Source organism: Rhamphochromis longiceps, linkage group LG18 (assembly GCF_057381845.1).
Source record: "Rhamphochromis longiceps isolate RC_006_pf linkage group LG18, R_longiceps_female_GT1.1, whole genome shotgun sequence".
Classification (NCBI taxonomy): domain Eukaryota; kingdom Metazoa; phylum Chordata; class Actinopteri; order Cichliformes; family Cichlidae; genus Rhamphochromis; species Rhamphochromis longiceps.
The window spans coordinates 16,820,285-16,842,544 of NC_140574.1; the positions used below are offsets into that span (position 1 = coordinate 16,820,285).

Consider the following 22,260-nt stretch of genomic DNA (forward strand, 5'->3'; position numbering starts at 1 on the left):
CTGATGCTTATAGACAGCTGTCATGACTTCAAGTACTTACAATAGTTACATTTTACATGCATTCAGGGTTCGGCAACAACACACCAGCAAGCGAAGTGTTAAATAACTAACGCTGTACCCAGTTTTAAGACATCTATTTCTTTTTTATTCAACTATGGTCATATAATTAATCTCGACAGTCCTCTTAAGTTTTTTTCCCCCCTTTAAGTTGGAGCACAAATTCTAATGCATACTGTATGTATACCGTCAAGTATCATCATTCACTTTTGTTACAGTAAAACCACTCTAAATGACTCTTGCGTTTAATTATTTCAGTTTATTTTTATTATCCATTTTTTCCCCATTTTATTAATTATTTTATATATTTTTGTATTTATTTATTTATTTATTTATGGGCTATCTACCTTTCTTTGGTTTAGAAAAAGACCTTCAGAGGTCTTACCTTGAAGATCACCATGTGGTGTATTTATACAGAAAATAATTCAGACCATTGTAGCCCAGCAGCTAATGAGATTGGTTGTTAAGTGAATGACACAAAGGCTACAAAAAAAGAGGGGGGGAAAAAGCTTAGCGTTTCGGGTGAATATCACAGTGTCCCTGCACACACGCACGCACACACAACACACACACATACACACACACAAACCCCAACCAAACACACTCTCCTCAGCAGCGAGACTCTGGACTACCCTGTACCCCACCTCGGTATCCTTCTGCTCCGTCTACCTCCCCGATGTCCCCGAGAGATGCAAAACAAAGGCTAAAGGGGGCATGGTAAGTCGAGCTCGCGATTCTGCCCTGTCGGACATGTTAACACGAGTGCATTTAGATGCAGAAGACAAGTGATTGTGGCTGTGTGAGGATGCGATGTGCTGTGTAAGCCTCGGGCTCAGATAAGTAGATTCATGGCCGGGTCAATAACAGTGATGCTGTTTTATGTGGCTCAGAGTAAGATCACCACATTTCACTTCACCATTCTTAACTTCTCAATTCCTGCTCAAACTTTTTTTTCGTCTCTTTCCATTCGCCACAAGGCTGCTTGAACTTTATGTTAGTTTACATCGGAGCTATGACTTGGTTGTTATTCACGAAAAAATAGAGATGTTTATATCTGTGAAGGTTCTCAGTCATCAGAGATGTTTATACATATAATGGTTCATTTATTTTTGCGATGGTCAGATATCTTAATGTTGTTGTTTTGCTCGGTTTTGCCTAAAATGCATTGAGTGTTTAACGTAAAAAAGAGGCAGGACAGCACGAGAGAGGCTCGGTTGGTATCGACTGCTTTACTGCTTAGCTCGTTCAAAGTGAACGGACGTTTCAGTGCAAACACGCACATCTGAGCGCCGTGCAGATATCGTTTACCTTTCCTCCGACTCCTTATTTTGATCTTCACAATAGTAGCAGGCAGCGTCAGTAGTGGCTGCTGTAATACGAAATTTGAAGTGCATTAGCTTATCGTGCTCTTCTGTCAGGCTGGGAAGTGGGTGAAAGTCCATCTTGTATATTAAACCCTGGACTTAAGTCAAATTTACATTTTGTTAAAGATTACTCCTTTTATTGATGCATATAATCATATTCATGGACCATCTGCTGATTTGGCAAGCGTGGATCAAACTCACAAAACAGCCCTGCTAACCTTTTAAGTACAAAATAGTCTGGCTTAACTCTGCTATCCCAGAAGTCTGTGTGTGTGTGTGAGTGCGAGAGATTGTATGGATATTGGATAATACTTAATTTAGATCCTCCAGGCTGCTCATGCCATATTTTATTTTATCATGATCGCTTTGGTAGCAGACCAGGACTTGTGTTTGAACAACTGAGCAAATAATGTTTGCCTGACAATAAGCAAAGCAAAAGCTTGGAGTGAGGAATCTGATTAAACTCTTGACCACAGTGTACAGCTCTGAGTTTATATCTCTCACCATGGTTATGTGGATTTCACAGTGCAGCACTGCACACTTCCACCTGGATGCGAGCGGCCATACGGGTCTCACCTTTTGACCGTACTAAAGCACAGCTTCAGGCTTTTCTAGTTGTTCTGATGACTGATTTAGTCCTGAACTGTGTCCCAGTGTGTGTTTCACAGAAATAGGAATTCACCACTGGGCATCCTTACTGCATGAAATACTTATGTTCGACTCATTCCAAACAAAGCTTACGCAGATTGAGAATTCATATGCCAGAGGTAAATCCGAGTTAACACGGATTTATACTGGCATGAGTTAAAGGACTAGAGTTTGTAATCCAGGTGGCCGAGGGATTTTACCATACAGTGGCAAAAATCACTTAAAACTCCCCCAACATCCTGAGCCACTGAGCCCAGTGAGTAGACAGATTGTTCAGAATTGATGACAGCACAACTATTACAGAGCTGGACTCTGTCTCTGTGTGTGCATGTATGTGTATCCGCATGTTTCTGTGTATGTACGTATGCTCGTGTTTGTGTGTGCGCATATGTGACCATGTTTGCTTCCTATATGTGCTCAATTAATTCTAAAGGGTCTGTTTAGAATAAGACCTTGACAGATTGGTCTTATTTTTCCTCAGCAGGGTAGGGGAGGTGTGTTGGGACTACTGCCTTCTATCTGCATAAACATCCATAGCATAAATAAAAATACAGCAACCTCCATTTCTGTGGCCACGACTGACTTGCAGTTCGACCAAAGTCACTTTAATATCTAAATAATGTTTTAACACTCTTTGATCACCGTACACAATGCACTAAATATAATGGGTAAGAAAAACAAAGGGGCATGTCCGTGTGCGTGTGGCGCAGTGTCAGTGTGTGCGTGACCGTGCACACCCGTGTGCACTTGTGCACATGTGTGAGGAGGACAGAGGAGCAGAGATAGAGTGGAGTTGTTTAATGACAGGAACAGCTGACTCATTTAGAGAGAGCAGTGAAAGGTAATTAACCCTGGGAAAACTACAGCTGCCATGCGAGCTGTTCACTTGAGCGCAATCTGATTAGGAATCACTGCTCGAGTCCTGACTCCTTTCAGACACTATGTGTTCAAGGTAAACTTTTCCCTCTGCCCCGGAGAGGCCCAGAGCGCCGGAGACCTGCCTTTTGTGACGGGGGATTAGCTGGAACGGTTACTACGTTTCTCCAAATTGCAGACCACCTGGTAGCATTCATGCAACCTCCTTCATGAAAGGGGCTCCTTGGGCAGGAACAATGAGCAGGATTACTCTGCTCATTGTTACACCGGGGCTGGAACTTCTCTCTCCCCAAACACCTGTCCCCAAATTAGACAGGTTTGAAAAACCATGTACATGACAGAATTCAAAGATTCAAACTAACATGAGAGCGGTTTGGCAGGCTGGAGACTTGCCAATGGATGAATTGTTTGCCGCTCCATTTATTATCCTATTGATGGATAGTGCAGTGAAAGGAGATACTAATTTTATTTGTCTCAATATTTTGGTGTCCGTAATTGGATTGAAATTCACAAATAAAATAGCATATCATCTAGCCTTTCATACGATGAGGGAACTAAAAGCAGCAGAAATTTGGTCAAAAACAAAAATTGGCTCTTTGATGTCAGAAGAAACAATCTGGACTTGGTGCCTCTGTGTGGTCCGGCTCCAGATGAACTCAATTTAGAGGGAAGGCTTTGGGATGACTTTGGAAAGCGATTACAAGATTCATAAATCACCTCGGCAAAGGTGTCACCATCTGACTCTTTTATGGGACTCTTGCTAACTCTGTCCAATAACAAGTTTCCCCTGTAGTTATGCCATCATAACAAATCATTGAAGCGTTAGTGGCTAGCCAGGCTCCTAATTGTCTGTTAAGAATTCTGTGAGCTGTGTTCTTTTATTGAAGCATCTCTGTCTTGGAGAAGTGATAAGATGCCAATACGCTTCTCTATAAAAGTACTCTTTGGCAAAAGGCACAAACACTTTGCTTGGCCGTCAGGGTAGCTGTGAGGCTGTTATATCTGAAATCGCAGTTGACTTCAAGATTTTGACTGTGTCTGCATGAATCCAGAAACCTCCATTACACAGAGGAATGCTCATAAATTGCTGGCAGATTCTTTCTTTTTTAAGATACAGTATTTTTTTGCACATACATACTGCACATGTAAAAAAGCCTAATACTTTTCTTTTTCTGAGCTCTTAAAGTAGAGTTGTGCAAAATATTTTTTTGTTAATATAAGGGGAAATGCAAGACTGTTCATCCTCTTTTGTCCCTAGATTCAGGTGAAAATATGTAATAATATTATGAACAGAGCAAATCTGCCAGCGCCGTGAAGTGTTGATAAACTGTCAATTTTACCATGAAGGTAACTGACAATTACACATTGTGAAATGTTAAAAAAAAACAAACCTATAAATTGCACTTCTAAAAATTATGATCACTTCACCTTCTAAATTACATATTTTTTCTTGTGTTCATGGAAATCTCTCAAAAAGACATAAAAAGTCGCTTTGAACAGAAGTTTATCCATTTTCCATCTGACATAATTAAAAAACAACAACAACAAAATCTGTCATTTTAGCTGTGCATACAGTTTTACCTGCTTCTACAGAGATGATGGGATCACTTTCCAAGCAGGTAGCTCACCCTTTAGCTTCAGCTAGGCAGGCTGTATGTCTGGCTGGTTCTCAAACCTCCTATAGGGTCAGTATGAACTGAGATCAGTTCACAATTTCCTCGCAGAAATTCATTACAAGAAAATATGAAAGTAAAAGGTGCTATTGCCTGCCGTTCACTCTTTATTATACACAAACAGAAAACACTTAGCATGTAAAATTAATGTGAAAATTATTCCCGGGGTAAACTATAAACACAGAAGTTACCCCGCACATTTACCCTTTTTTTCTCCTTCCCCTAGATCAGAGTGTAATTGCCAGTAATCAGGTCTGTTTGCTGCTGATAAAACCACTCTGAATGCGAGGAACCCTCTTTGTGTGATGACTCAATTATGCCAGAAGTGGCTCATCAAACCTGGCCCATCAGCTGCTTTAATAAATAAGGAGGAAAACTTGCTGCAGGCGCATTATAATTCCATTCATTCCATAATTAAATCCATTCCAGTTTTAACCCTTCACTCAGTGTGCTTCTGGAAGAGGAAACAAAAACAGGGAGCGATGGGAGGAGGGGGGGGGGGAGTACACACCAGACAGTGACCTTGCACAGAGCACCCATCCGTTCCCTATAATTCAAAATGATACTGTTGAAGAAAGGTTAAGAGAAAAAGACTCGCGGAGAAAAGGATGGGAATCAGTTAAGACGCTGCTCCTGTGTTTTATGTATGCATTGTTTCCACACACGCACAGCCTTAGACAGTAATTATATTAAAAGAGTAATCTAATCATAACAGTTGGTTGGTTGAGTGTGCAGCACTGACATTTTGAAATCTTATTTTGTGTAATCTCATTTGCCTCTATCATCTCGCCTGTACCCCCCTATCTAAAGGAAATGTAAATAATGTAATTAATTTTATGGTCTCCAGAATCTTACTTTGCTACTCTGGCCCGCTTTATTGGTTTCAAGATGAGGTATCTGCTCAGAGTTTTTTTTTTTTTTTTTTACTCCATCACAATAATGTCTGCGTTAATTACACGAGAGCGTCCCAAGTGCACGGATAAGCTGGGAACAAGGGGACACAAAGACTCAAGGTCAGTGATGAATATCCACAGCAGCTGCACAGTATTAATAAGGCATTATTTGAAAATAATAATAATAGCATCACTTACAACAAAATGCGAGAGTGCGGTTTGAGTAACGTCAGGAGCGTTGGGGTGTTTTACAGACATTTGCTCTCCACCATCTCAGCTTGGATCCAGCCTCTCTGATAATGGTGCGAGGCAATGGTTATTCATGATTGCTGGACTGGGAAGGTCTCTCTCTTTTTCTATCCCCAGTCGCAGCCCATTCTCTCCTCTGTGGTGGGAATGCTAGCAGATGGGGTTAGGGGGGAATGGGCTGGGCTCAAGGACAGCTAGCAGCCAGATTAACACATAGAAAATCTCATGGACCCTCAGCATCAGGCTGCCTCCTTTCCCCCTGAGAAATCTGCCCTAGACGCAGGGAAACCATCCTCTGAGAAGCATTATTTATGTTGGACTTGGGGTGTGTGTGTGTGTGTGTGTGTGTGTGTGTGTGTGTGTGTGTGTGTGTGTGTGTGTGTGTGTGTGTGTGTGTGTGTGTGTGTGTGTGCGGGGGGCATAAATATGATTCAGCAGATGACGAACAAGCCCGAATAGTAGTGAGTCTTTTTCATATGCTAATGAAACTGAGTGAATAACCCCCACCCCCCTACTTTTTCCCCCAGTTTTGTTTTTCCGGGGAAATGCTCTGTGAGCTATAATTAAGAAGATGTTTTTTTCTTTTTTTCAAAGCTAACAGAAATAAATAATTCCATAATAAGATCTGTGAAGTGAAGAGGCTTAATGTACTCATTGTGTTCATCCTTGTTTTCCCTCTTGGATGTTTTGTATTAATTAGAAGCAAGCAATTTGATCCCTGTCAAGCAATCAATTTGCATCGTGTTCCTTATTCCATGTGAGATGTTAATATGCTCTTTCCACCTGTTTTCTGAATACATGTTCATGTTCACACAACAATTTAAAAATTTATGAATACAAACCCTCCAAAAGTTGGTTTTGGGATATGTGAAAAAGTTACAGATTGTGGGGTAAGATTTTAAACTTGTACTTATGTCTTTATTTTTTCTTCATAGATAATGAATTACATGATCATTTCCTGAAAGATAACAAGCGTGAAATCATCGACCAGGGTGAACAGTGTGGATCTGGCATCTTAGTCTACAGAGCGCTTGGGAAACTACAATCAAAGGTAAATAATCTGTCACAGACGTGGCACAGACAGAGCCTAGAGTGTAAACACAAAGTAAAAAATAAGTTTTGTTAGGGACAGAAAGGGATAAATGCTTGTGTAACAGTGTTTTGGATAAGTAGCATGCTAAGTGGTGGAGTGCCACTGCCCCTTTGACCACAGTGATCATAAAGTGAGATTGGTTTTTACTTATGCAGGGCTGTGGGTGGCTGGCAGATACTATACTCTTTACAGGCTATTGCTGAATCCGCTTTTTGTTAAGTGATGATTGCCTTTTATATGTCAGGTTGTCTCAACTGGATTTGTAGCCTAGTAGAAAGTTTAGAGAGAGATTTACTCAGCACTATTTCAGTGCAAGGACTTTAAAGACACACTAGTGTTTCACCAACATTAAAGTATGCAAAATGTTGATCACTTGCTCTTTTCCTTTTTGTGCTGCTTTTTAGTGTGTAGGTGTGGAACTCACAAATATATCAGTAAAGATAAATCAGTGACTTCATATAGACAAAATATAAATACAGTAAAAGCTTATTAAGCTTTAAAATTTACTGTTGTCGTTATTCTTTCCTATATTCTGTTCTAATCTGAGTGCATTTACAGCAATCCCATTTATTCCTCTATATTGTGTGCACAGTTGGAAGAAATTAAAAAAAGAAAGAAAAAAAAAATATATGTGTGTGTGTGTGTGTGTGTGTGTGTGTGTGTGAGTGTGTGCGTGCGTGCGTGCGTGCGTGCGTGCGTGTGTGTGTGATATAACTCTCTATATATTTATCTTTCTTTATAGATTTTTATTTTTAGATTTAGATCAGTGATCTAAACTTTTTCTGACTTGCACACCTTGAAAATCTGAAAAAAAGTCTCACCACCTACTTTACAATTTTTACAAAGTGGATTTTTTCATGAATTTAAGATCAGCAGAATAACTTAAACAAATTATATTTATTTAACTTGGTTCGACTGAATATCACTGACCAATTAATTTGATTTTTAGCAGATAATTACGGTGGTTAATATGTTAGAATTAGAATATTATACAGTAAAAATATGCATATTTTAAATTCCAGCGGTAAAATTTTATATTAACCTGTCCCTTTAACATTTTTAAGGACAGTCTATGTTTGCTAACATAAGATGTTTGTGAACAATTGTGACTTTTCCTCTCAGTACAGACAAGACATTATTACACCTGCCTGTCTTTGTGAGTGTAGAGGGTTTGGGGCTGTACTTCCTGACAAATATAAATGATAAATTACATAAATGTGCAAAATGTTGTTTATAAATGCCATATGTGGAGGTTTGATATAGATTATTATTATTACCCTGTACACCATCACAAGTCACCCTGTAAAATGTATAATCCACTAACGAGAAGAACTGTCATAGGAGAAAAAAAATGAAAAGGTAACTTACATAATGATTTTAGCCAGATTGTTTAGGGGATGTCAATAAAAGCTCCCATTTGACCCTGATTGTATCTATTTGTTCTGCTTTTGTAAACACTCCACATCACATGTTTACCCATGTTGTTGCCATGCCAGGAATACCTGTTAGGAAACCACAGATACCTAACAAGGCCTTCCTTGTTTTATTGTTACGTGTCACTCCTTGTTATATGGATTTGATACAAACTGTACTGTGTCACGACGACTGCTAACAGTGCGTCAGAAATGCCTGTGTGTCTCCATTTCGGAGCAGCGCTCACAAACAGACTCAGACTTCTATACGTGAAACTGATTGATTGAAAAAGAAGCTCTAGTTAAATATACAAAACAGCCACTAAAACTATTTATATCAAAATAGTTTTTACTGGTTAGGCTCACAATACTTACCATCTATTATTCTTATTATTCCTATTAATATAATCATTAATGTCATGAAGTTTGCTTACTTCACGTACATAACACACAATACTCTTGACTGATCAGAGAAAATGTAGATACTATAAAATAATATAAAAAAGTTATGTAAATATTTACATAAGATAGGCACATCTAAAATGTCACATAAAGAAAGGGGGGGAAAAACACCCTGGTAACATTATGAGTCAGCTGTGATATTTCAGTGCACTGATAACATCATTTGAACTTTGATTAATGTCCATGTTATAATCTCAGGTTGCATGATGCAAGACCAACATTTTGCCTTCAGAGCAACACATTTATACAAAATGTTAAAGCATGTCTGTGTGGAAAAGTGTTACAAACTAATGAGGTACATTCATTTTTACAGAATGTAATCTATAGTGTTTGGGAGTTGTTTGTCTCAATAGGCTCTAGTAATCAAAAGTAATGAACCTATTATGAGCAGGACCTCTGAGGGCCCGGCGTGGCATTAAGAGTGTGGCACATAAAAGGTTTATTAAAGGAAATTAAGGTCCATCACTGCCACACCTGCTCCCCTATTATAAATGTATGACAGGTCAGTGCCTTCAATCACAACAGCAAACGAGAGAGAGGAGTCATGTTTCCCATTACCAGGGAAAAGTAACAGCATATCCTATGACTCACAGATTTCACTGGCCTGTGACCACTATACGCCACCATCAGCCTGGAATAATTATGTTTAATAGGTTTTATTTGGGACCCACAAGCAACAGCCAGCGAGAGTGGATGGATTTTAGCAACTATTTTTGTCTAAACACACTCTCTGAGGTGCTGTCCGTACTTTAATGTCATTATTTAGTGTCATTACATTTTTACTCACCTTTGAAACTTTTTTTCCTGGCATTATACTTTATGTGTTTGCATATTACTGGTGTTTTTAGAGCTCTTTGTGATGTTGCCCCCCCGCAAAAAAAAAAAAAAAGATTTTGAGGCTCAGTGGCTCTGGTTACCCTGCTTACCTGCCAAACAAGGCAAAAAAAAAAAAGCACATTAATCTATTAAGTATTTAAGCCTTTTGTAATTTAAGAGAATTTAATTAATACACATTAAATGGATTAAAAAGGCTCTTTTAGTTGCTCATCTGTACATTTAATGGTTTATTGCAGATGGATTCTGAAGGTGAGGAGCAAACCTTGAAAACATGTGACAGTAACACAGGTGAGTGCAGCTTTCAGGTTTAGTTTGCTTTTAAATATGTGCACACACACACATACACAGATATGCACGCACACACACACACGCATTCCACTTATCACCATGGGCTAGGGGTATCAGTTCAACAATCCAACTTTATAACTGTCAATTTTATGTATTATCTTACCGGTCTGAAGAGCACTGCACCGCCATTTCATTATTCAGAGGGGAATAACTTCATTAAATTGGAACACTGGCTCAAATTAGTTAAGGAGTGTGTATATATTGTGTGATTGAAAACCTCTAGACTGGATATGTCATTATGCAAGTGTTCAGGGCCTCTGAGGCCTTCCTGCTCACGCTGGAGCTATTACTACAACTGGGAAAATTCATGAAAAGTGTTATTATTGGTCGTGCTTCATGGGAGTAGGGGTAGAACTTGTGAATGAGATTTATGCAGGCCTCTGGGAAAATTGATTTACCCTTTTAGATCATGTTGTCAACACTGTCAAAAGATGAGCTACTGTTGGTTTCCCAGAGAATGAGCAGACTGAATGAAAAGCTTTTCAGATCAATGAAGAGACCACTTCTACATCCTTATGCTGATTATACCCGATGGCATTGTAAAAGGGAGTAAAAAATCTATGCTAAAAGCTTGGATAAAGCGCGGGTAGCCCATGTGGTATCATCCCTAAAACATTATCTACAAAACAAATATTTACAGTATGTTGTAAAATTTCGTGACTAATAGCCCAAAAGTAGTCAGTTGCCTTAAACCCTTAGATGAAAAACATGTTGACAGATGCTGTGCTGCTGCAGTGGAAATGTAAACACAACTTTTTTTTTATCTGTTATTTCTTGGCCTTTATTTTTCACAGGGCTGGCTGACTCCATCACTGAGACTCACAGGTAAGCATTTTATGAAGTGCGCGCACATTTTCGCCTTTAAGCCAGAAAGGAATCACGTTCTTCCCAAATCTTAGATGTGATTGCTAAAAAAAAAACTGTAGTCTGAAGTTTAAAATAGGCCAACTGAGGCCTCCGCTGACCCTGCTGGGTTTTTCCTCTATTCCCTTGTTCCCCTCCAGCCCATATGGGTCCATGGCGAGGAAGAGGAGTGCTCAGGAAGGGGTGCAGGGTGCCCCCATCAACAAGAGAAAGTCCCTGCTGATGAAGCCCCGCCACTACAGCCCCAGCGAGGCATGTGAAGAGGAGAGTGAGGACCTGGCACCGCCACAGGACAAAGAAGAGCTGAGGAACATTGACACTCCAGCAGGTAAACAGATGTCCTGTTGTTTTGTCTGTTTTGATGAACAATTGACGCTGAATTTTAAAATCCCATCTGTTGCATTCATATTTCCCTCCCTCTACCATCAGCCAGCAGCCGCAGTCATTGTGCAGTGGAAGTGAAAGACTACACTGCTGGGTCCACATTAGTTGTGTCTCACATCCACAAATTGAAGTTTTGACAGCTGATCTGCCATGATATTTTTGGCGTGGCTTTACCCTCTTTTGATGAGGCCAAATTTCAGACCCCTCATCTGTCCTTTTTCAATAGCCAGTCCAAATCAATTGAATCCATAGAATGAGAAACTGAATGGAGGCGTGCACCAGTTCACTTTGATTTAAATTAAACTTCCTCCATTCTTTTCTACAAAATTTTTATTGAAGTTGCCTTTTGTGAAAAACAAATGAGCTGTCACCGCTGCTTGGCTGGCGTTCCGCTGTTTTACTCTCTTTTTTTTTGTTTTATTTCTTTTTCTTGTTTTTTTTTTTACTTACCCGCAGGGACACTTCATCTGCAGCAGTTAAAAATTGTTGATTTTCACTTATGCCGCCGTCCTTCTCACAAGCAAAAATGTTTTCTTTTTTCCTAATAAATTGAATTTTGTGCATTTTGGCAACAATGCTCGTGGTGTACATGTGCATTCTCGCCCACTATAATCTGCACTGATTTGGTATATTTTTAACGATGTAACTAAGCAACAAACGTAATTGTCCCTTTCAAAAGCTTTTGTTAGGCCCTCTAACACAGTCTAATACATAATTAGGCATAATGTCTACAGCTCATTATAGTACACATGTGTGTAGTTAAATGGACCAGGAGAGTAGCTCACTAAATTGTGTGGATTCATTGGAAATGGAATTTATTTGTTTCCTGGGTTCATATTACATTACAATTATCTAAGTTATTCACTGTGAATCACCAGTGTTTCCTTTTGTTGTTGTGTATTCCAGATAATTTTTCTATTTATCATTGATTGACTGCTTTATATATTTTTTTCCCCTTATTTGAACCTGATATTCACTAAAACAAAACAAAATCAAGCCAGAATTTTTTTAAAAACTAAAAAAAATCTGAATGTGTCAAAAGAACACGAATATTGATAAACATATTCAGAACATATTTTGCTGTGATTGTCAGATGTGGGGGCTATTTTCCTGTGGTAAAAACAAAAATTGGAAAAGTGGACTGGAGGCAGTAAGAATTTTTGCAGAAGGGAGCTGGTCATATCTGCATTTTAACAAAAAGGGAGAAAAATAAGCCTCTCGTTTGGTTGAGCCACACTGTGTTCAACTCCAGCCAACTGCAGCCCTGCTGCAGAGTGCTGGTAATGGCTATTCTGGAGTACAAACTGTTCACCTGTTCCAACACACAAACCACCGGAGGGATCCAAGTTTTTTTCCTCCGTGTCTTTCCTTTTTTCATTGCACTGCTGTGTATGTGTGTGTGTGTGCATATATATACGTGTGTTTGTGTGTGTGGATGTCTGTGTGCTTGTCTGACTGTATGCGGCTGTGTCAGGCCTGGGAGTCCATCTGGATGAAAAACAAAACCCTTGTTGCTTGCCTCATAAATGTAAATATGTGTAACTGGCTTTAATTTTTCATTCAACAGGGTTTGTCTTTAGATGCCTCTTTCGAAATATTTTTCACAGCAGGGAACAGATAGTAACACACCGTAATGTCGCCTGAGCAAAAATGCATGTAAAAGCACAGACATGTCAAACCAGACATGTGCACTTAACAATGCAGGAAATCGTATATTTAGCTTTTTTTTTTCATTAGTGCCACATAATTTCTGTCGTTTTTTTAAAGCTGTTTTGGCAAGGATTAGGTTTTTGTGTCGCTCCCATTAATGAGTCGCAGCTGTCTGATAATGCCTGTATCTGTACCGTCCTCTGCACTGTGTGATCTGATTCTCACAATCCATCTCTATCTATCTTCTCAATCTATTGAATCCTACTTTTTGGTTTGGCCTCTAATGTGTGGCTACTTAAGAGGATATGGACTTCCCGTGCAGCCTACTGAAAGTAAAACCCCTCACAGTCCAAAGAGCTTTAATAGCGCATAAGTTTGTATGATTTTCGAGGATCAAGAGAGATTTTGTTGAATCAATCCAGATGATAGCTTTCCATTGTTAATCACTGACCATGACTTAATATGATCAGTGGCGTTAATAAAACGTTGTCTCAGATGCATTTTGAGGGATAACCCTAACCCTCTTTGTCTGTTCCACTGATCAGACTTTCAGTGCATAAGGTTTCACACAATCTTGTGGCTTTCTGTGCGTATGACTGGGATTTTTGGATTTATTCAAAAAGATGGCAGGCCAAAGGTCGGTGCAAATTGAATTATTTAGAGCACTCAGCAAAATAAGCCGGAAAAAAGAGATTATATATAAGAAGACATGTGTGCATATTTTATTCATCTGCACTTGAAACATTATATGTGGTTTCTTTAACACCCACATAGGATACAGAATGCCAAAAGCTAAACACTGAGTAATTTGCTTGATTTAATAAAAATCTGAATTTGTTGAAGAGCTTTTATTCGTTAAAACTTTTTCGTAATGAATCTACCTCCTACTGCAGTATCCCGCCTTTGATTTTAATCTCAAATAATATTATATGTGGTTCAGCTTCCCAGTAAGCAGCAAATATGTCGAGGCAAAAAAAAAAAATAAAGATCTTAATAAGCTCATTATATTACATGCACAAATTCAGGCAGCAAATAGCATGTAGAACATAGGAAAGGCTCGTATCAGCAGCTATTCTGTGCTCCGCATACAGTACACAATCACACATTGGACATGTAATTTCAATATTTCACAAACACCTGTTTTAATTTAACAGTTTCAGTCAAATTTACTTGTAAAAGCTTGATAATTTTTTTATTTTCAGTTCAGCTTTTGACACTTTGACAACCATTAATTTTCCATGTAAATGCCCTGAAAATTATTATTTTTTAAAGTGCTGTAATGGCTCTTTTTTTTTAATCTAATCAAATTAAGCCAAAGATTTCATATTTTCAGCAAGTTTGGGTCAAGTTCACTAAGTCTCTCATTTTTGTGGGCAAAGCGGGCTCCCGTTTGTACCCAACAAATATTATCATCAGTTTTGTGAGTGCGGTGTATGGCTGGCTTTTCCTAAATCAGGTTCTGCCACACACACAGCACCATCTTACAGAGATTTGTCTCTTTTATCTATTTTCTCTATTCTCTGTTTGCAGGAATCCTCTTCACTTTTCTTGCTCTTATCCCTCGAAACAAGATGTACATTATGTTTTTCAAATCGGTTTTTCGGATGACAACATGTTGCTGCTTGGCTTGCACTTTAAAATACACATAACTAATTATAAACTGATGTTTTCCACCCAACACTGTGTAAATCCTTTCATAATCTTGTCCTAAATCTATATTGGGTTGTTGCTCCAATTGGAAACAACAACAAAGTGAAAAAACAATTGTCTTCCTCATGTCTGGGTTTCATGTTGAACTAGCAGAATGAAGGTTTATGTATGTTATCTAAAATATGCTTGAGGAATTGCTTGGAAATCTGACAACCTTGTGATTATCTTTCCAGTGCATCATGTACTCTTTTAAATCCCATAAATGGTTATAAAAACATGTTTTTCGCAAGATATTTTTCATAGAAAAGTAACACAAAATCTAAAACCTTAAAAGGATTTACAGAAGATTACCATGGGCGCACAATTCTTATCATGCTATGTGACTAAAGGGTCACAAATGAGCAAGTTCAGCATGCAAAGACTTGAACGTGTAGAATAATCAGTGTTGTCTTATTGTTTTAGATGGAAACTTAAACACAGTCAATGGAGTGACTAACAAAAATGGCTGCCATGATGTGGCAGCAAAGTCCAGCAGTTCCCTTGGCTGGTCTGAAGTTACGTCTGTTGGCTCGCCACAGTGTGAGCCGGACACATCTGAACCTCTGATGGATGAAGATGACGAGGAGTTTCTTAATAATGAAGAAGACCAAAGTCACGACAGGATGAGCAGTACGTCCTCGCCACAGAGTCAATATGGAGACATGAGGGAAGCCGAGTGGGAGCCTCTGGCTCTGTCTGCCAAGGTGAACAGCTCAGACTGCAGTCCTTCCAGACTCTCTGAAGATGTTACAGGCAGGAATGGGCACGTGAAAGAAGAGCCTCACTTAGAATTAGGTGGTCCACTGGGCAGAGCGAACATTTTTCAGGCTGAAGCTTTACGATACAGGCTGCTCCCCACGGAGGCGGACAGTGAAGGGGAAGCAGAGGCAGATAGGCCGCCTCGGCTAGACGCCTGGGCTCTGGGCCTCCACGAGAGAGGCCTTGAAATGAGCCGAGGGAGGGTAAACCTGAGCCTGCTGGAGCAGGCCATAGCTCTGCAGACAGAGCAAAGGCAGGTCCTGCACCATGCCTACAGAGAGATGGACCGGTTCCTCATGGAGCAGATGACCACCGAGAGGAGGCACCACAGAATGATGGAGATGGACGGCAGACTCACCTATCATGGAGGAAAAGGTAATAAGAAATAAAAAGGTTGATCTAAAGAAAAATCCAGTTTCATCCAGTTTAAATCAGATGGACCACTTGTGATTTGGATGATTGGGCGCTCAGAAAACATTAAAAGGAATAAAAGAAGCATTTTCTTTTAGGGGGGTGGGGTAATCAGAGGGAGGAAATCCTCTTAAAGACTAAAAACATTTTGGCAACAAGTGAAGTAATAAATAAACAGTCTAAAATAAAAAAAGAACTAAATTTTCTGATGGAATTGCGTCTACTCAGAATATTGGATTTTGATAGGAATCAACTGGATATTTAACCATGACCATAAGTCTTAAATCCTCCTAAAGTACCTCTCATGTTTCCCTCTGATTCTTCAAATGACTGCAGCTAAATGTGTAATCCTAGATGTAATCTTTCGATGGGTGGGCATTAAGAAGTGAATGCTCTCCGTTAAACTGCAGCCATAACTAAAATGACAGATTAATAGATGGTATTGTGAAAAAAAGAGAGGCTGACTTTGCATGATATTTCAGTTTCTTTACCTTTGTGTAATATGCATTCAGAACAATATATACAATATAATATGACACTCATATTTCTTTAGTTCTACTCTTAAAGACAGCGTAGCTGCATTCATTTTGCCATCACTTAGTGGTTATGGTGTTTTCTTTATTGTAAAATCTTTCTTTATTGACTCTACAGATTCTCCACGGGCAGATAAAAAGGATATAAAGTGTCCAACTCCTGGCTGTGATGGCACTGGTCACGCCACCGGCCTGTACCCTCATCACAGGAGTCTGTCTGGGTGTCCTCATAAAGTCCGAGTCCCCCCAGAGAGTAAGTCACTAAGCGGTTCTGTGTGTGCAAACAGTGTAATGGATGGTTTACACTCACAAAAACGACCAGTTTTACATTTTACAATCAGCCGACGGTAATTGAAATCCTCTTAGCACGAGCCCAAAACAAGAAAGGCCTGCTTATACGTTTAGCTGAATTCAAAGACGTGCACAAAACTTTTCAAATAAACTTAAAGGATTTTCTCTCTCCCCCTCCCTCTTTTTCTCGTAATGTGTTGTAATGTGTGAATATTGAATTCTTTTTTTTTTTTTCCCCCGCATTGGCGATTGTTAAGTCATTTCAATGTAACTCAACAAACATTCAACATTAAACAGTAATGTTACAAAAGGAACAGAAAAAGTAATTAACTTTTTCAAAAAAGCACATGCTCTTAGACTGGAGGCCGTATTTGCAAATCAAAGGGCTAGCTAACGCAGTATTCAAAAATAAATAGACAACTCCAACAAACTAATTGGAGGATATGTACAGAAAAGAAGTTTCTAAGGATACAGAGCGGACCTTTAACGACGTGTTTGTTTTGAAGAATATAATCAGCTGTCTTGTTACGCTCTCTCTTTGCACTAAGCTATTTACATTTCAGCCACATTACAGCATTCCTCACAATGAGAAAAGCCGTTTGTGTGTGCGTGTGTGTTTTTTCTTCTTCTTCTGTCTCTGTAGGATCTTTGCTGTGTAGGCTCTAATGTGCCGGTTATATAAATCTTCACTTAATGCAGGAAAATGTATTTGTTTTATTTCCAAAATGCTCGGCATATATATACGTTGTGTGTTTACCATCCTAATCTTTAAGCTTGATTATGTCTCGCATGTTGCTAATTTAGAAATGTTTATCTTTGCTTATCTGAGCTTATGTCATGTCTGTCTGTTCTTTGTCATCCCCTCAGTCCTGGCGATGCACGAGAACGTCCTCAAATGTCCTACGCCTGGGTGCACAGGAAGAGGCCATGTCAACAGCAACCGTAGCACCCACCGGAGGTACATCCACAGGAGAAATCCATTAGAAACTCTGCACCCTGTTTATACATGAGTTACAGTATTAGGCTAATGTGTTTGATTTCCTCCCCAACCAGTCTCTCAGGCTGCCCCATCGCTGCTGCAGTGAAAGTCTCCAAACCTCAGGATGAGAGCCTGAAATGCAGACAAACACCTGACCGCTCACCGAGGTATTATGCCACATGACGTTTTCAGTGCTCTCAGTGTGGTCACATGCAGGAAAATAATTACAGCGAGCTCTGTAGTGGACTGAAGTTCTACAGACATAACTGAGGTTATGCAAAAAAGTGATAAACACTATTACTGTTAAGGGCGGTGTAGAATATTTTTATTCAGCAATCCCAGCAGAACATGCCTATTTTGAGCTTTCCAAGCAGACATAAGCAATGGTTGCTGGTCCCTGTGAGTTCCTCTCTATTAGAGATGATAAAAGAGCAGAACTCTTTGTTCCCTGTGGATATATCATGGGCAGGATGCCCACTCCTACTATATTAATTAGTCTGGCAACCTGGCTGTGGATCTACAACACACATCAGATCCCAGACTCTGAGTGTACAAAAGCACTGGCATCCCTCAATGGTTAAAAACAATGTCTGCTCTTTACTGCTTTATATTAACTTTCTAAGCACCTTTCTCACAAGTTCCTAGGCGATTCTTTACCACGGTAAAGCATTTTATTGTCATTTGTTTTCCTCCTCGTAGAGCCCTCGGCCTAATAAAGAAATTCGAGATGAACCAGCTGAACTATAGGCTCTCTCACCCGGTAGCAGCCTTACAAACTAGCCTCACAAAAGACATGGACAAGTACAGCAGAATTCGCTTTGATTACGCCAGCTTTGATGCACAAGTCTTCGGCAAGCAGCCTCTGATGGGGACCAACCAGGACCCAGAAATGATGCATTACCCTGATTGTAAGTTTCACACATTTTTTGAAAAAAACAAACAAAAAAACACTTGTAAATAAGGATGTTGGATAAATGTGGATGCTTTTTTTTAGCCACTAATTACAACCTCTATCTACAAACGACACAGATCTACATTGTATATATTTGCAAAGACTGCCCTTTATTTAAATATCTGTGATTGATGCTAAAACAACAACAAAAAATCTCCTCTTTTTTCTGGGTACTTTTAAGTTTGGGTTGAACACCTGGTGTCTCAATATCTAAATGATTTGCTAATTATTTGTCTTTTAGCCCCTCAGCAGTATCCTGGCTTCCTTGGTGCTCCAGGTGGCCGCCTGCCCACCTCTGGTCAACACAGCCCGCCGAGTCAATTCAAAAAAGAAGACGGTCTCCAAGCCGCAGCAGCGACAGCCGCCATCCTTAACCTCTCCACCCGCTACCGGAAGAACATGGAGGCTGTCGCCGACCGGCCCTTGGCAACCTCCACAAAGGTAATCAAATTAGACCACTTGGAAAGGTATTTAATGTGGTCATTTTTAAAGGAACTCTGATTTGTGTATAAAAAGGGAAGACATCAAAAGACTGGATTTGGCAAAGAGAGCCTGGCACTCTGGTGGCACAAAAACAAGGAGGTTTCCACTCTATAAAGCTTTAATGTACACAAATGAAAATTTGTGTAATCACATCAAAAGAAGAAGTACAATCAGCCTTCTTTCTCAATTACAACTACTCGCCTTTTTTTTTAATAAAACATGTGGTATTGTATTTTGTTTCGACATCAGCTGGCATGTAAAAACCTTGAACTGTTGTCTGAGAATGCATCTTGCCCGCTGCAGATGGCAGAGGATATTTTGCTTAGTTATATGATCCAGCATAGGCTGTGTGTCTACACCAGATAGTCTTTAAAAGCATTTGAGTGGATTAAGCCCATCAGATAAAGGAGTTAACATAGCAAAAGTTTAATTCACACAAAATCCAAACTCTTTTTGGAGAAGAGCATAGATCCAAAATCTCTTCTGCTGTCATTATCTGTAATATGGCATTGTAGTCAACTTTTTTTCCAAGTCACTTCATGATTAATATTGATCGCATTCTGTGGGTTACATACATGCACACTGTACTGTAGATGATTCAAGGTTTCCACACCTACACAGCACAGATCCTTGTCTCCCAGCTTGTTGAGCTGAGAATGTGGCCCTGTACCAGGTACCAGCCCACTGAATGAATAAAACAGTGTTAGCAAGTTAATCATCTGTTCTCGTTTACAGCTTAGTTGTCTTGGAGAGACGTACAAAATAAAGAACAGCTTTCAAGTCTGAAAAAAAGGGGGCCATATTTAGAGTGTGATATGTCGTCTGGTGCTTTAACTTATACGCTTTGAAATATCAAATGCAGAAAAACGCTCGCTGAAAACGGAATAATTTTGCACGTTTAAAGGCCGTATTTAGTCAGTTATATGGAAAAAAACACATATAGATTTAGAGTCTTTGTTTTTAGCTCCAGCTGACGTTAGAGGGAAAATAAATCACAAAAAGTCTGCGCATCCTTTAGTTTTACAGTGATGTTATTTTGATTAGGTACACACACCATCAAATGGCTGGATAATTAAACTGGACGGCCTCATCCAGTGTTCATGAAAATTATCCCCTTTAATTAATTTGAAAGATCTCACACACACACACTTCTCTTTGTTACAAAAAATAATGATGTATAGGGTCTAATGAAACATATGGATTGAATAATTGGTTCCATTTATGGGAAAGGATTTTAACATCTAATGAGGTACAACTTTTAATACCATAAAACAGCCATAAGTCATCATGCTATTGCGTTTCAGCACAAAAACGACAAACACATCTGTCAGCGGGGAAACTTATGCCACATTAAGCTTTTTAATTTTTGCTATAATAATGATGACCTAAAACCAGCAGCCACCCCCCAGCTGCCATCTTGGTTGTGTGTCCCAGAAAACAGATGACACAGCTGTCACTGAAAAACTACACACCAGTGATTATATTTTTTTTTGTGTTCAACAGAATTAACGCTGGCTTAGTTTGGTACTTTGTCTGGTGTGAGATAACCACCGTATGTATTATTTAAATACACTGTTTGTTTGCGCTGCTTTTCAAGTCAGTTTTCGTGTTTACAGAGAAATGTTACTGGGGTTCAAGTCTGCCATATTGCCTCATTGTCATATTAATGAGGTATTGTGCTGTCTTATTTACATTCCTGAGGCTGTAATTAGAGAATGCCTTTTAATTTTATCCTCTGGCTTATTTGTTTTCATAAGCCACATCCGATTTATTGTACTCTTCTGTAGCACATCAGATTTTGTGCATTTCACCTTTGTTGTCTTTAGGACATGCTCATAGAGGTGGATGAAAACGGCACCCTGGACCTGAGCATGAAGAAGTGCAAGGAAAACGTAAAAGCCCAGAGCAGGACGCCTCCCGACGACCTGCTGTCTCCCCCTGAGTCCGCTGTGGCCAAAGGTGGGAGTGTGCTCATCAGCCCTGCCTTCTACCAGCCGCTGTGTGAGAGAGACAGCTGGGAGAGCCCCATCCCTGTCAACTTCAGCAAAGCTCGCATTTTACAGGACAAAGAGGTAAAAAAAGAAGTAAAATAAACAAGATTTGGATTATCCAAATCAGAAATGTTCGGGTCAAACGATGAATTTATATGCGAGACAAAATATAAATAAGAAAATAAACCAAATAAGTTAATGCCTGAACTCCCTCCAGGACTAATTAGGTTCTTTTTTTGTGTGTGTTTTATTCATGTATTTAGCTATTAAATATACCGTCTGCAGTCATTTCCCAAAATCTACCCGCTGAATTCTTAATTCTTCAGTTTCTCTGTCATTGTCACCAGATTACACAGATCTTGTAAGGAAACTGGGGGGAAAAATGAATTTTCAGGAATTTAGTATCCTGATATGTGTTACCATTTCATTTTCACCTTGATTGTTGTTTCATAGCATTTCCTTACCGACAGGAATTAAAACAAACAAAAAATGTATCAGTGCTGCCAGATTTACTCAGTTTTACTCAATAGTTTGACTAAAAATAAACTTAAACCTACCTAAAAAAATTTAAAAAAATCCAAGTGTAGACCTCGCCCCCAGGCTGAATGACATGCAGTGTTTCTAAGAGCATTTATGGAGACATGTTCTAAGGCCAAGCAGAAGCTCGAGCCAAATCTGTTAATCTATAAGATGTATGAATTATATTTACACTGAGGATGTGCTTATCTATTGCCCGAGGGTCTGAATGAGTCTAATCTGGGCTCTAAAGGTTTCGTTTCTTTTGATCTCACAGGTGGTATTCATTTGTACCACGTATTAAGAGTTGTCAAATTTGCCCTGCTTTTACATCACACACAACATCTGGTGATGGCACAGAAAAGAAGGCCCATACGTCGAGTTTGTACATCACAAACAACACGTGGATTAAATATGACTTTAAATGGATGTGTGGTTTACTACTGCAAGTGTAATCTCGTCTGCGTCGTGCACCGCAACCCCCAGGACTTGTTTTAAGAGTATTATTCAGGGATTTTGTTAATTATTCACTTTCAGGTCATTGCAGAGTGATGTCTGATACTTCGGACAGTTAAGGTCATGCTGTTATTTTATTTCTGCCTCAGCAGGAGGATTATGATCAGGTCTCCTTGGAAGACCAACATTACCAGGGAGATAGCAGCATGTTAAGCTCCAAGGCCAAGCTGCCATTACGGGATTCGAAGAAAGAGCTTCTGAGGTATGTGGGATTAAACAGCAAAACATCTCGCAGCAGCTTTATCGAGCCAGACACGTGTGATGTGATCATTCCTTTTAGCTGGCAGATGGTCAGTATTAATAAGAAAAAGTGTCACTCCAAACCATACA

General features: G+C 39.4%; 1 protein-coding gene across 3 annotated transcripts in view; it reads left to right on the top strand.

Annotated features, from left to right (window-relative positions):
• Positions 1-22,260, top strand: part of st18 (ST18 C2H2C-type zinc finger transcription factor) — a 40,021-nt gene that overhangs the window by 11,394 nt on the left and 6,367 nt on the right. For 2 of the 3 annotated variants that reach the window (XM_085389964.1, XM_085389965.1), the window contains exons 2-13: positions 6,696-6,811; positions 9,801-9,852; positions 10,707-10,737; positions 10,917-11,104; positions 14,923-15,633; positions 16,321-16,455; positions 17,361-17,451; positions 17,547-17,639; positions 18,172-18,380; positions 18,666-18,865; positions 20,734-20,979; positions 22,020-22,132. In XM_085389964.1, coding sequence (XP_085246090.1) covers positions 6,696-6,811; positions 9,801-9,852; positions 10,707-10,737; positions 10,917-11,104; positions 14,923-15,633; positions 16,321-16,455; positions 17,361-17,451; positions 17,547-17,639; positions 18,172-18,380; positions 18,666-18,865; positions 20,734-20,979; positions 22,020-22,132 — 2,185 coding nt within the window. Of the gene's footprint in view, positions 1-641; positions 775-6,695; positions 6,812-9,800; positions 9,853-10,706; positions 10,738-10,916; positions 11,105-14,922; positions 15,634-16,320; positions 16,456-17,360; positions 17,452-17,546; positions 17,640-18,171; positions 18,381-18,665; positions 18,866-20,733; positions 20,980-22,019; positions 22,133-22,260 lie in introns of those variants that run through there. The other variant, XM_085389966.1, reaches the window with a different exon arrangement.